Source organism: Myotis myotis, unplaced genomic scaffold (assembly GCF_014108235.1).
Source record: "Myotis myotis isolate mMyoMyo1 unplaced genomic scaffold, mMyoMyo1.p scaffold_m19_p_1, whole genome shotgun sequence".
In the NCBI taxonomy this organism is placed as follows: domain Eukaryota; kingdom Metazoa; phylum Chordata; class Mammalia; order Chiroptera; family Vespertilionidae; genus Myotis; species Myotis myotis.
This window is the reverse complement of record NW_023416313.1, coordinates 194,810,516-194,824,207: the sequence shown is the minus strand read 5'-3', so window position 1 is coordinate 194,824,207 and position 13,692 is coordinate 194,810,516. Positions and strand designations below refer to the sequence as shown.

Below are 13,692 nucleotides of genomic sequence, written 5' to 3'. Positions count from 1 at the left end.
CTGGCAAAAAAACACACATGTGATAAACTCATTCCTCTTCTCAGGCATGACCAGGTATTTTAAACTGCGACATAATAGATATCTCCCCTCCCCCCTTGACATCTATGAAGTTGATGAATTTTCTCTAAGGAAGCCCACACACATGCCCATATTAGGTCTGAACAGTACAGCGACTTCCTTGACAATGTACGCATCAGGCTTTCCTTGTCCTCTCCCCTTCAAAGCAGCTACCCCGGGGGCTGAGGGCTTTCTCCAACGATTCGGTGGCGGTCTCAGATGTTTTTGAAATTTTCTATTTATTTCTAGAGCATTCGATAGGACATACAAGATAACTGATCAGTCTCATTACCTTACAGTGATGCTTAGTTGGTCCCACACTATATTATTCATTTTTAATAGTTTATTTCCTGGCAAAAGAGACATATGTTGGCTTTTTTAAACCAAATCTCCGCCCTCACAGGGATGAGGGTTTGCCCATGGTGAGGATATTCTAACAAAGATGCTGCGGGCTCTGAAGGAAAGTCCTAAAGAGAAATTTCCAAAGGGTCTGTTTGCTCAAGGAATAAGCATTCATCTTTTCAAAGGCAAATTGACTCTGAAAGTAGCATGTGTGTTTGGTTAGGTTTTATAATTTAATTAAATATCTTAGTTGCTATGAAATCTCACTGTGTAAGAGAACCCATGCATACATGAATGGGTGTGAATGTGGGCCCATGCCCTTCAGTATTTTTCCTTTCTGTGTCTTCGGGCTAGTACTTTGGGCTTTACACAAAGAACAAAATCTATTTAAAACTATAAAAAGTTGAAACAATATTTAACACCATGTGCAATTACTGTTGGAAATCCAAGCAGCGGAACTTCATTAGCTTTCAAAACACTTTAAAGGCGTTCACAGTCGTAGTTTTGTTTATCTGGAATATCTGCCTTCACTTTGTCCTAAGATCTGGAAGACCCAGGGGCTCACAGGTAAGAGAGAAGAGTGAATCTGTTTGCAGGAGTGTCACCAAGGCTTTCCTGTCATAATATGACCATTCTGATTGCTGGGGTTACTTTGATATTCACACCTATTTTGTGACTTTCAAACAATCATGGAATTTAGATGATATAAAAAATATCAGCTGATAAGTATAATTAACATCCCCTCTTCAGTCTTCTGGCTCAGGCTGGAGAAGGGTGCCAATTTCAAAAATTACTTGGTTATCTATATATATAAAAGGCTAAGTGACCGACCGTCTGACTGTCCAACCGGTGGACCGGTTGGTACATATGACACGCACTGGCAATACTATATAACAAAAGCCTAATATGCAAAGTGTCTGACCGTTCATTCCACCATTCGACCAGTCGCTATGATGCACACTGACCACCAGGGGGTAGATGCTCTGACTGGTAGGTTAGCTTGCTGCTGGGGTCCGGCCATTTGGGACTGGGCGAGACAGGCCTGACATGCCCTGGAACCTTCCCTTGGTCGCTCCGCAGCTCTGATTGGCCCAGATAAGGGAGAGACTGGCCAGACATGCCCTGGAGCCAATCTCCTGCGGTCCCTCCCCAGCCTCTAAAATATTACTTCTAATTAATTTCCTTTCAATGTGCATGAATCCATGCACCGGGCCTCTAGTTTAAGAATAAAAAGCCAAGTGATTCATTTTTAAAGGTCACATTAAAATGCCCTGTTTCGCATTAAATAGCTCTATTCTTTTCAACTATGGCTAAATAATTATGCAGACAGTAAGAACGGCTGTTTGTAGGATTGATCTCTCTGAGATCCTCTTCTATAGTGTTTGGTAGAAAAAGGATGTTCAAGAGATCCCCAAAGGGCCTTCCCTTTTTTGCCACCCTCCCACCCGCCCAACACGCCCTGCCATCGCCGCCTTTTATTTAACCTGGGTCCCGATGAGGACGTAAGGCACATGAGGCATGCAGTCCTTCAGCTCTGGGACCCATTCCTCCTGGACGTTGTGGTAAGAGGCAGGATTTACGACCGAGAAGCAGATCAAAAACACATCCGTGTTGGGGTAGGAGAGAGGCCTCAGCTGGTTGTAGTCCTCCTGTGGGGAGAGCAGAGAGGGTGTACAGCCTGGGAAGGGAGGGTCCCGTTTGGTGCAGTGGAATCCTGACACAGGCAAGGTTCCACAGACCCCGTTCCTTCCCCTGCCCCGGAATCTGGTGCTTGCTTATGTCACTAGAAATAAAGGAGCCATCAGTTAGGAGACACCTTTTTGTTGTGTGTGGAGATGATAAATTGCTCCCTTTTAAGATGAACTTTTAAAAAATATTTTTAACAGCCTTAGTGAGATAATTTACATACCATAAAGTTCACCCATTTAATGCGCATACTTCAATAAGGATTATTGCAATTCTGTCACATTGGAACTGTGTTGTACTGAATATGTTTTTAAATTAGTGGGCCATTGGCCAAGGCATAGAAACTCTCTCCTTATACAATTTTTAAAAGTTGCATTTAAATTTAACTTAGAAGAGCTAACTAAAATGCAAAACAAAGAGTTGAAGAATTATGTTGTGTGAAGGTTTAGAGCTCAGAATTTGGGATTTGTTTCTAAGTCTACCTACCACCATAGGGTGGCCTAATAAATAAAATGCCAGTTTAATTGTTTTCTCCCTAGAGACTTTTCCGACCAGAATATGCTAAGAATGCTCCTTTCCAGGCCATAACCTACAACTGTTTATGACATCTGCCCTTTTCATGTATTCCTCACACCTGGGGTGTCATAAACGGAGCAGGATCTTGCTGATTTTTCCTCATGCCCCACTTGTACTCTGTCCATGGCAAATATTCCATAAGTGCTGTTGACTGATTAGATGACACTGGTCTTCAGTGACCTGCAAATGAACACATGGCTTTTCCATGGGTCACTTACTGCAATAGAATCATCTGGGGAGCTTTAAGACCATCTTGATGCCCTGTTAGCCAACTACCTGCCCTTACCCACTCTCCTACTCTGGGGCAAATTAAATCAGAATACCCGGCTTGCATATCTGGGTATTTGGACTTCCTTGGTCTGGAGTTGAGAACAGTTGTTTACATCATCATCATCATCATCATCATCATCATCATCTTCACCATCAGCTATATATATATAATCAAGGACTCATTCCTAAAGGCATTGTTTCAAGCACTTACATGCATTATCCTGTTGAGTCCTCACCACTGGAATGATGGTACCATCACTGTCCACATTTCATAGAAGAGGAAGTTAAGGTTAAGAGAAGTTCAGCAACTGACAAATGTCACAGAACTATTAAATATAAGGATGGGATATTTAGCCTGAATCCAACTCTAGCTCTTAATCGTGACCACACTATTTCAGAACTTTAAGTGGCAGATTAAACATTTTCTTGAAAATTCAGTTACCCAGGAATCTTAATATAGACTCATGCTTTATCCAGGGAGCTAAGAAACTTAGAGACCACAGGGTATATATAGTTATCTATTTCATGGCCTGCATCTATTAGAAAATACCACCAGATGGCAGCAAACACTGTATTTTTAAAACCTCAAAGCCAAAAAACAAAACACAACCAGGAGGAATGTCACAACGAGATGAGGTAGGAGCAAATAACTGGTAGTCGGAAAGGATCATGTTTATTTGACTTTCTACCCAGAAGCTATCAAATGAGTCCCTCCAGCTGAGGGGCTTCTGACTGTGTCCTTCATTGGACCTTATCCTGCTCTGTATTCTGATCTCTCTTCTGTGGAAACGTTCGTCTTGCTGGGTTATTCCCTTTAAAAAGATGTATTAAGTGCCTCCTGAACATCTGTCACTGTGAAGGATGCTATAAAAACTATAGAAAGTGAATAAGAATTGTCAATCCAGTCGGGGGAAAGAAATGAAAATATGGGAAACAACTCAATTTCTGTGGAAGTGAGACGGTTGAAGTATTTCTTGTTCTTTGTTAGCTCCATGATCACAGAATAATGAGAATCTTGATTTGACTGAATGATCTGACAGTCAGTACCGTGGCTCCCAAAAGCATGGTCCCCGACCAGCACCATTGGCATCACTTGGGCGCATGGTAGGCATGTCCACTCCAGGCCCTGCCCAGCCCTCCTGGAGCTGAGACTCTGGGGGAGAGGGGCTGCACCCTCGGTGTCTCTGTGTGCCCTCCAGGTGACTCTGGAATCGTGTTTCAGAGACACGGGTTACCATGCTTCCCTTTCCCCTCAGCCGATTTTGTAGTTTAAGAAACCCAGGCCTAGACAGATGCTCTAAGTGACTGTATTGGGACTAGAGAGCAAACATACCTTTAAAGAAGCCTCACACCTGGGCCGTCTGGGCTCTTTCAGCCCCCATTTGCCACAGGCCAGAGCTGTGAAATGTGGCAGGGGTTGGGGGTTAATAACAGGGACTCCTGGGGACTGAGAGCCGGGCAGTGGGAGGTCGAGGGATGTGAATGTGTTCCAGCTGATAACTTCAGTGGCTTTTACTTGTGACGGAGCACACTGTGAGCCTAGACTGGAGGTTGAGGTGGTGTAAAGGGCTGAGAGGAGTGGATAAAGAGTCTAGCTGGTATTTGAAATTGAGAGTGGAAGACCAGTGCTTGAGTGCTTCTTGAAGGGACAGTGTTTTAATCTAAAAGAACAACTCAAATGGGGCTTTGGAGGGTTAAAGTGGACAAAGAGGCTGGGGTGAGGGTTGGGGTGGGAAATCGGGGGAGGGTGTTACGGAGGGATTTGGAGCAAGGTAGGCTTTGTACTTCCCACCTAACTTCACCCCAAAGGCAGGGGAGTGTTTGGTCTGAAGGCACACCTGGTGTTCTGGGGGGAGTGTGGGTGACTATTAGAAAAGTTCAGGGACCAGCTTAGCATCAAATGGTGCAGGTGGTGAGTGAGACCATTAGACCAGCCCTCCTCAGACTTTATACACATTTGAATCCCCCGGGACCTTGTTAAAGTACAGATTCTTATTCAGCAGCAGGTCTGGGATGAAGCCCAAGAGTTTGCATTTCTAACCACTTTCCAGGTCACGCTGACCCTGCTGGTCCAGGGACCACACTTGGAGTGGCAAGGACAGTGCATCGCACATTCCTTCCGCCTCTTATCCCCCAGTCAATTGGAAGTAGGAGTCTGCTTCCAAGTCTTCTTGGGTTTAGGACATTCATCCCAGATTTTCAGCACAAGCCTCATTTTCACATTATCCCACAAACACACTCATAGCTTTCAGGCTTGGCTTGGAAAATCTTGGCAACATACCTAGGGCGGGAGTGTGGCGCAGCGCTTAAGAGCATGGGCTAGGGAGGCACATTCTCTGGGTTCAAATCTCACCCTGCCGGTGACTACTGTGTAATCTTGGGTAAGTTCTCTCTGCCTCAGTTTCTTTGTCTATAAAATGGTTGGTAATAGTGTTGGCCTCATAGGACTCTGATGGGTACAAAATGTGTTAATATTTGTAGACCACTGAGAACAGAGCCCTGAGTGTAGTATGTTGTTTAGTAGTCAAGAGTCCATCCTCCAACCCATGCCAACGATCGCTGCAGAGTCCTTATCCTCATTGGATAGCAGCACTGAATCCGAAGTGAGCTTTTTATAAACTGAGTAGTAATGAGACCCAATTGTTTACATGCTCTGGTCGAAACTCTGATTCAACGTCCCTACAGATTCATTTTTCAAAATTTTGGGGGAAGTAAGATCGTGTCCTAAGGTTACTTGTCATGTGGGGAAACTGCCATCTAACCCCCAATTTGCACACTTCTAAAACCACATTAAGATGCGTGTGATTAAGAAAGGGTGGGTTACTCATTGAGGAAAAACAATTATTTTGAGGTTTTAGGCAAACTTTCCATGGAGGAATGGTGCCAGGTCCTGTGCTCCAGATGGCCCCACTGGGTGAGCCAACAGCGAAGGGGAAGACTGACGTCCTTCCAAGCAGACCCTGGGTTGCCATTAATGAAGCCCAGCTGTCCTTGGCACCCCCCTCCCCACATCTGTTTCACGTCTCTGCAGCCCATGGGGAAAGGGGGCTTCAGAAACCAGGACTGGTACAGGCCTGGCTGAGGCGTGCAGCTGATGACCTTCCTGCTCCCACATGCCCATGGTCACTGGTGACAGATAAGCTGCCGTGGGCTGTGGTTTCTCAGTGACACACCCATTCTGTGCTTGTCCACGTGCCAATCCTGCGGGGCTTGCATCAGGGAACTCTGGGATATACCCTGCTGAGAACCAGACTCCTGACACCAAAAGATTCTTGTTCCTCCCTGGCAGCGCCACCAACAGCCACTTTTGCAGATGTTGCTTTTGAGATATGTCCATCCTGGAGTTTGGTCCGAGAGGCCTCAATTTGAGCAGCGCTTTGCCCATATGTAAGCCAGGGCCTACTCAGAGAAGGAGGCAAGATGTCTTAGTACCATGGCTGGCTCTACTCTAGGTGGTGGGAAGGGGTGGGAGGACGCTGGGCACAGAGCCATGACCTGGGAAAGACCCCTCTCCTAGCTTGGCATTCCTCAGCCTGCGGAGGGCCAGGCGTTGCTCCAGCGTCCCCACCCCAGCATCCTGCTCTCCACTGGCCTCTCACGATGCACTCCAAACAACAGGCCTGCAAGCACGTCATGGAAAAGTCGGCTCTCGGATTCTTTGAAGCTGAGCCAAAGGCCTGAACTCTAGAGATCCCTTTCAGAGAGATGCTCAGAAATACACTCCTAGGGGCATGTGCCGGGCAGGATGAGGCGGCAAGACCTCGAGGGATCTGGCTCACAGGCCTGGCCTTATTGCTTCCCCAGTGTGAGCTGAGGGGCAACATGCAGAGTCACCCTGAGAAACAGCCCTCCTTTCATTGTCTAACCCAGTGATTTTCAACTGGTGTGCTGCAAGTATTTTTAAAACATGCAATACCTGACTAGTTAGGGGCACTGACACTTTTCCCTTAGATTGTCAAATAAAAAAGTGACAAAAGCCAACACAATAGCCGTCCAGTGTAGCTGAATCAAAATTACACCTATTTTTTTTGTCAGATCGGCAAAAAGTGTAATATAGTCTTTGGTGTGCCCCAGATTTCTGGTAATTAGTTTATGAGATGAAAAGGGTTGAAAATCTCTGGCCCAGCCTAATGTTTGGAATTCTAACTGATGAAGCAGAGTTCTGAAGACTGTTTGTAAAAGACTCTACTCCAAGTCCAAATATTAGTTAGTTTCAGGCTTTGGGGAGAGAGCTAATCTCTAACAGCAGCTGCCATGTGCTGGCAGTGTATGTGTGTGACTTCATTATGAACTGTCTTTATAAAGCAAATGCTTGGCTGGCTTGTCAAGGGTTGGGTTAAGGTCTCAGTTGTGCCCAAGGCCAACAAAGTGCGGCGAAGTGGTGGAAATCAGGTCAAAATATTTGTTCAGGGGTAACTCTGAGGGTAGAAATAATGAGTTCCTATCAATTTACCTTTCAGAACACGTGCTTTTTGAGGTTGGTTTCATCAACTTTGACCCAGAGTTAGCTCAAGCAAAGATGCGGGACACTGCTTCTTGGTTTATTCATGAAATAGAATTATGCACAGCAAGCCATCTTGCTGGGAACTCTATAGCCGGGTTCAGTGACTTATTTCCTTTTTGTGGTTCAAAAAGGAATCAAGTTTGAGATCACGGCTCTTTCTTACTAGCAACTCTGGCCAAATGAGTGTTTTTGAGTTTGTTATAGATGTTCCTTAGCCACATGACTGCAGCAACATTACTAGAATGTAACTGAGGAGGTGACTATTCTATCTGAGGCAGGGAGTGGAAATTTTGGGACAATGCTTCTAAATTAAATTTGTTATAAAGACTGATTGGCAGAGTCATAGAACCATGGGAATCAACTCAGGTAATATTGTTCACCACCTCTTCCTAACGCTAGGGACCATGCCTCAACCACCAAGGACTTCTAGAGGAGTGCTTCTTGAATTTTAATGTGCACATGAATCACCTGGGGATCTTTTAAAAATAAATTTTAGAATGTGGTAGGTGGAGGTGGGGCCTGAGATCTGCATTCCTAATAGGGTCACTTGTGACATGGATGCTGCTGGTCATTGGACCATATTGTGAGCGACAAGGATGATGTACAGACCAGTAGCAGTATCACCAGGAAACATGTGAGAAGAAACTGGGGCTGGGGCCCAGTGGCTGGTTTTTGTGTGATTGTGATGCCCGTTCAAGTTTGAGAACTGGTCTACAAAATGAACTACCTGTCATCCTTCGTGTAACAAATTTCAACATTTAATAATCCTTTACTGCTGAAAGGTTTCCCTTAGGTCTAGCTTCAAATCATTTTGCTTAATTACTCTATTTCTTTTAGCCTTTCTTGGAGTCATCTTTTTTATTTTTAATCCTCACCTGATATTTTCCATTGATTTTCAAAAAGAGGAAGGGAGAGAGAGAAGAACAGTAATTGGTTGCCTCCTGCACGCAGCCCTGTTGGGATCAAACCCACAGCCTAGATCAGTGATGGTGACCTTTGACACGTGAACTCATTTTTTTGGTTGATTTTTCTTTGTTAAATGGCATTTCAATATATAAAATAAATATCAAAAATATAAGTCTTTGTTTTACTATGGTTGCAAATATCAAAAAATTTCTATATGTGACACGGCACCAGAGTTAAGTTAGGGTTTTTCAAAATGCTGACACGCCGAGCTCAATAGGTTCGCCATCACTGGCCTAGCTCGTTGCAAATGCAAATGCCCTGATTGGAAATAGATCCCACAGCCCTTGTGATGCACGGAATGATGCCCAACCAACTGAACCACTGGGCCAGGGCTCTTGGAGTCATCTTTTAAAGTTCCTAACCATAGAATTTGAGGCCTAGAGGAAAATGTAAGACATGTTCTGATTCTTTTTCCTCGTGCTTTATGTTCCCCTATGAGCCTTGTCTACCTCTGAGCTTTCAAAGTAGCTGCTGGAAAACATTAAGGTGAAAGTTAAGTTAAAGAAATACCTAAAACCATTTGTTGTTATATTTTATCCGTGCTCATCACTTTCCCTGGTGTCAGAGGTTTAGGTCATTCTGCTTTCTTCAATTTGGTGTTTAAAGATATTTTTGCACTGCCTTAGAGCTTCAACTCCTATACTAGCATTGTCTAAATTTTTTTTCTATAAAGGACAGAGCAGTGGGAAAGAAGAATTGAACTCCACACAAGCTTTTAAACCATTTTATTGAATTTGAAATTAAATAGAGGCCTGGGGAGGTTGTTCTGGGGACAATTAATGCGCAGAAGCTAACAACTGCATGGACTGCTATACAAGAGGGAGGGCACGAGGGGCACAGAGCGCTGTTTAGAAGGCACGGGAAACAGAGGCTTCAGAGTCAGGCAATAATTCTTGCTGTACAGAACTTTGCAAACTGGATTTAATATCTATAAAATCTGACTATAGGGGAGACGGCTGTAAACTCCTCTTTCTTTAAGGCTGTGAGTCCCTGATGAAGGGGAACACACCAATGATTATGTGATTGAGTTTGGCAACTCCAGACCAAAGAGCAGCGTACCCTTCTTGCTGGAATGCTTTCTGGTGGAGGAGTAGCCAAGTATGAGCTGCACTGAGGCCCCTGTACTTAGCTCAGAGGAGACAAACCAATTTTCCCATATTGGGCATCTGGAGGTATCCTGTCCTAGTTCTGTGTCTTGGTATTAATGTGAGTTTCCACTTCCTGAGAGTAGATGGCCCAAATAGCCATCTGCTGATGAGTGGAAACTGGATGCTCTTAGAAGCCTTGAGTCTGGAGCTAAATTTTCTAGGTTCCCCACTTCCTAGACCTGCCCAACATTAATTAGCCTTTGATGTCCCACAGACATTTATACAGTGGTCCTTGAATGCATACAGAAATCCCAAATAAAATTCCATTTACTATTTTTTTTCTAGTATAGAGCTTTCAAGTTGAGCAGAAAGACATATATCCAGATAATTGGGGTGTGGGGGGGAGGCAGATGTACTAGTATAACTATAAATAACAATTACCAGGAAATTCACAGTGGGAAAGAGTATGGTCAGATGTTCACTCCAAAGGGCTTAAGATGTAAAACTAAACAACCCACTGATTTTGACCTTAATAAATGACCCAAGACATATGGTAACAAAAGCTCTATCATAGAAACTGGCCCACAGCTATCAATTGCTTAACCACTTCCTCTCCAACCCATGAATTTATAACATTAGAAACTTTTCATAATGAAGTATAGGGTGTTAGGAAAGAAAGTGATGGTGGCATTTTCACCAAGTAGAGCAGTGGTTCTCAACCTTCCTAATGCCGCGACCCTTTAATACAGTTCCTCATGTTGTGGTGACCCCCAATTTCATTGTTACAAATTGAACATAATTAAAGCATAGTGATTAATCACAAAAACAATATGTAATTATATATGTGTTTTCTGATGGTCTTAGGCGACCCCGATGAAAGGGTCGTTCGACCCCCAAAGGGGTCGTGACCCACAGGTTGAGAACTACTGAAGTAGAGCATGTGCTAACTGATTAAGTGTTGAGAGTTCTAGTTCATTGCTTTATGTTAATGGTTGGCCAGGTTTTCCAACTTGAAGAAACATATCTGACAGAGTGAGAATATTTCAAAACTCTTAGAGAATTGACAGTCAACTTCTAGTTATTCAGTTATTCACTTTTGGAAAACATCTAGTTCTGGCTTTTCTTTTTCCCAACACTTGCTCTATCTTCTTCCTACCCCTCACTCACTATCCCCTATCTCATTCTGAACATTTTCACAGCTCATTAGGCAATTCAAATAAAGGGTGGGCAAAGAATATAATGCAAAAATATAATGGGTGAAACTCAAATTTGAAATTGACTCAGTAATCCTAGATCTGGAATTGGTATGGGTAGGAAGAACTTGAGAGTCTTGGCCAAATACATTCTTTTGGTTATTGTTAGTCATCAATCAATGAATGAATTATTATTTTCCTATTAAAATCTTGAATCATGAATGGTTTGGTTTTTTGTAATTATAAATATTTTTAAGATATTAAGAATATGCTTTGGTTGTCATTTAGGTAGATAATAAATTTGCCCCCAATGATCAGAAGAGGTAATATCTATTGAATGAACCAATATAATAAAAATAAATCAAGATAATAATAAATCAAGATAGTAAAAATATACCTGTCCTGCCGTGTCATACAGTCCGAGCAAGTGTTGCTTGTCTCCCACGGTCACAGTAACTAGGGGAGAAGAGAAGAGGAGAGCCCATAAATACAAGCTTCAATCAGGAGCCTTCACATTTCTCTATGCCAACATCTCTTTGGGCAGCGAGGATAAGCATATGCCTCATCCATGTATATTCTAAACCACGATGACAGCATGATTTCCAAATGAAAGACAACCTTGCGCCCTAACCGGTTTGGCTCAGTGGATAGAGCGTCAGCCTGTGGACTCAAGGGTCCCAGGTTCGATTCTGGTCAAGGGCATGTACCTTGGTTGCAGGCACATCCCCAGTAGGGAGTGTGCAGGAGGCAGCTGATCGATGTTTCTCTTTCATCGATGTTTTTAACTCTCTATCCCTCTTCCTTCCTCTCTGTAAAAAATCAATAAAATATATTTAAAAAAAGAAAAGAAAGACAACCTTGGGCTGCAGGAAGAGTGGATGGGCTGAGCCAAGTCTAAGTTTTTCAGATGAGATTGTTATTGGGAGAAGTTGGGGTATCATTTTCCCCCTGACTGCCAGGGTTGGAGTCCTTATGATATCTGGAGAAAAAGAATTTTCTGAGACTTGCATGTGAAGATGAGTGATTTTTATTTGCATGGGATTACATCCCTGGGTTTCTAAAGTCCCATTTCCCTTAATCCAGTCCTGGAAGAAGTATAATTGGGGTTATAGTAGTAGAGCTAAAAGCAAAGCCAGTGCCCAGGGTTTCCTTTTGATGTTGCAGCCGGGTCCAGTTCAGCATCAGGCTAATTTCAGTCCATTAGTTCATTGTGTGTGGGGTCCACATGGCCTGCAGTTGAGCCAAGAGAGCACCGCCCCCCTCTCCACAAAAGAGTCCCAAGAGGACAGAGAGAGAACTTCTTTGTTCGGGGGTTTAATTTTCCAAATTTCTTGCCCTTGCAGTGGCCACACCCATTCTGGCCAATGACCTATTCCAGGTGTGACTGACAGGAAAGTACCCTCCCTATGTCACCCCAACTTTACTGGGCGTTTGTCTATCTTCCCTTGCTGGACCCCTGAGGGGTGCAAAATTGTAGCTTCCTGGCAAAGCTGCCCAAATGACATGCCTATAATACTTGGCCTTCCCTTTGCTCTTTTCCTGTTATTAATAACTAGATTAATTACAATGATATCAAGATGAATATTATTGGTGACACTAAGGCACTCTGTAGACTTCTCATTGATTCTTATTAAGCCTTAAAATATCAAGCTCCTGAAGGAAAAAAATGCTGAACTTTTTATTGGTTATTTTTTCATTTTGTTTGGTTTGAGCCACCTTTCAGGACACAGAATTGTGTAAGCAATCTGTTGGAAATGTCTGTTTTTATCTGTCTTTGAAATGTTAATAAAATCCCCAAAACAAAGAATATTAACCCACCTGCATATTTTATAATCTATAAGGCAAAGCAAATAATGAAACAAGATGGACCTTCATATTTATTTTAAAGAAGTTTCTTAAATGGAATATTCCTGTGCTTTAGCTCAACTGGTTCATTATAATTTTGAAACTCAGTTGCAGGAAGACATGTTGTATGGGTTCAGTTTCACATACCTAAAGGGTGTATCTAGAGTGAAAAGTGGAGAGTTTGATTTACCCAGCAGGCCTACTGCTTTGCCAAGCAATTGTATCCAAAAAATGAGAAGTAATAGAGGGATACCATCCACTCTGTACATGTCTGGAAATGAAATAAAATCTCAACTTGAAACTAAACTGAGATTGAACAGATTGAATGCATAATACACTTCTCTTGGTGAGTGGAAAGAACAAACTTAGATTTCTAAAAAAATATTTAATTTCTCTTTGGAAAAAGGATATAAAATAATAAAGGAGAATGTGATTTTTTCCTAGTTGATTAAAAACTGCAAATGCAATGTAAAGGTGCCTTCTACCATTAGCTATGCAGGAAAGAGAAACTGAATTAGCAATCTTTTATTTTTATTTACTGATTTTAGAGAGAGAGGAAGATAGAGCTAGAAAGAGATCTATTTGTTGTCCCACGTATTTATGCATTCATTGGTAGCTTCTTGTATGTGCCCTGACTGGGGATCAAACCCACAACCTTGGCCTATTGGGGCTGACACTCTAACCAACTGAGCTACCCAGCCAGGGCTGAATTAGCAACCTTTTAACCAGTTAACTGTCACGATATTTTGAATTTAATTAAAAAAGGTCCACCGCTTGCGTCTATAGACGCCTATGGTGTGCAAATGGTTAAAACCCTATCTCCAACATATGCCAGCCAAATTCTCTAGTCTGCTGATTTGGTACTGATTTTACTTTTATTTATTTTCAGATTGATGGGCTACATGTATGCAAAGTATTTGTTAAGGGGCTCATCCTTTGCAAAGCACTCGTTTAAAAGCACTGCCTCCACAGACACTGGGGAATTTTTTTTTTAAAATCTACACAGGTCCACATGTGTTAAGTTTGACAACATCGCTGTAGCCACTCAGCTTTTAAACGTGCACTTTAACGTGGTGAACCCAGCTCCATCCAACCCTGGTGACAACACTGGCAGAAGGGATTTTAAACCTTTTTACTTCCTTTCAAACGCCAGGCTAGTGTTGGG

At 42.9% G+C, this 13,692-nt stretch overlaps 1 protein-coding gene across 1 annotated transcript in view; it reads right to left on the bottom strand.

The window, feature by feature from the left end:
* Nucleotides 1-13,692, bottom strand: part of RHOJ (ras homolog family member J) — an 85,023-nt gene that overhangs the window by 16,414 nt on the left and 54,917 nt on the right. Inside the window, exons 2-3 of the mRNA XM_036309354.1 lie at nucleotides 11,080-11,138; nucleotides 1,884-2,048 (exon numbers count right to left, since the gene is read on the bottom strand). Coding sequence (XP_036165247.1) covers nucleotides 1,884-2,048; nucleotides 11,080-11,138 — 224 coding nt within the window. The remainder of the gene's footprint in view (nucleotides 1-1,883; nucleotides 2,049-11,079; nucleotides 11,139-13,692) is intronic.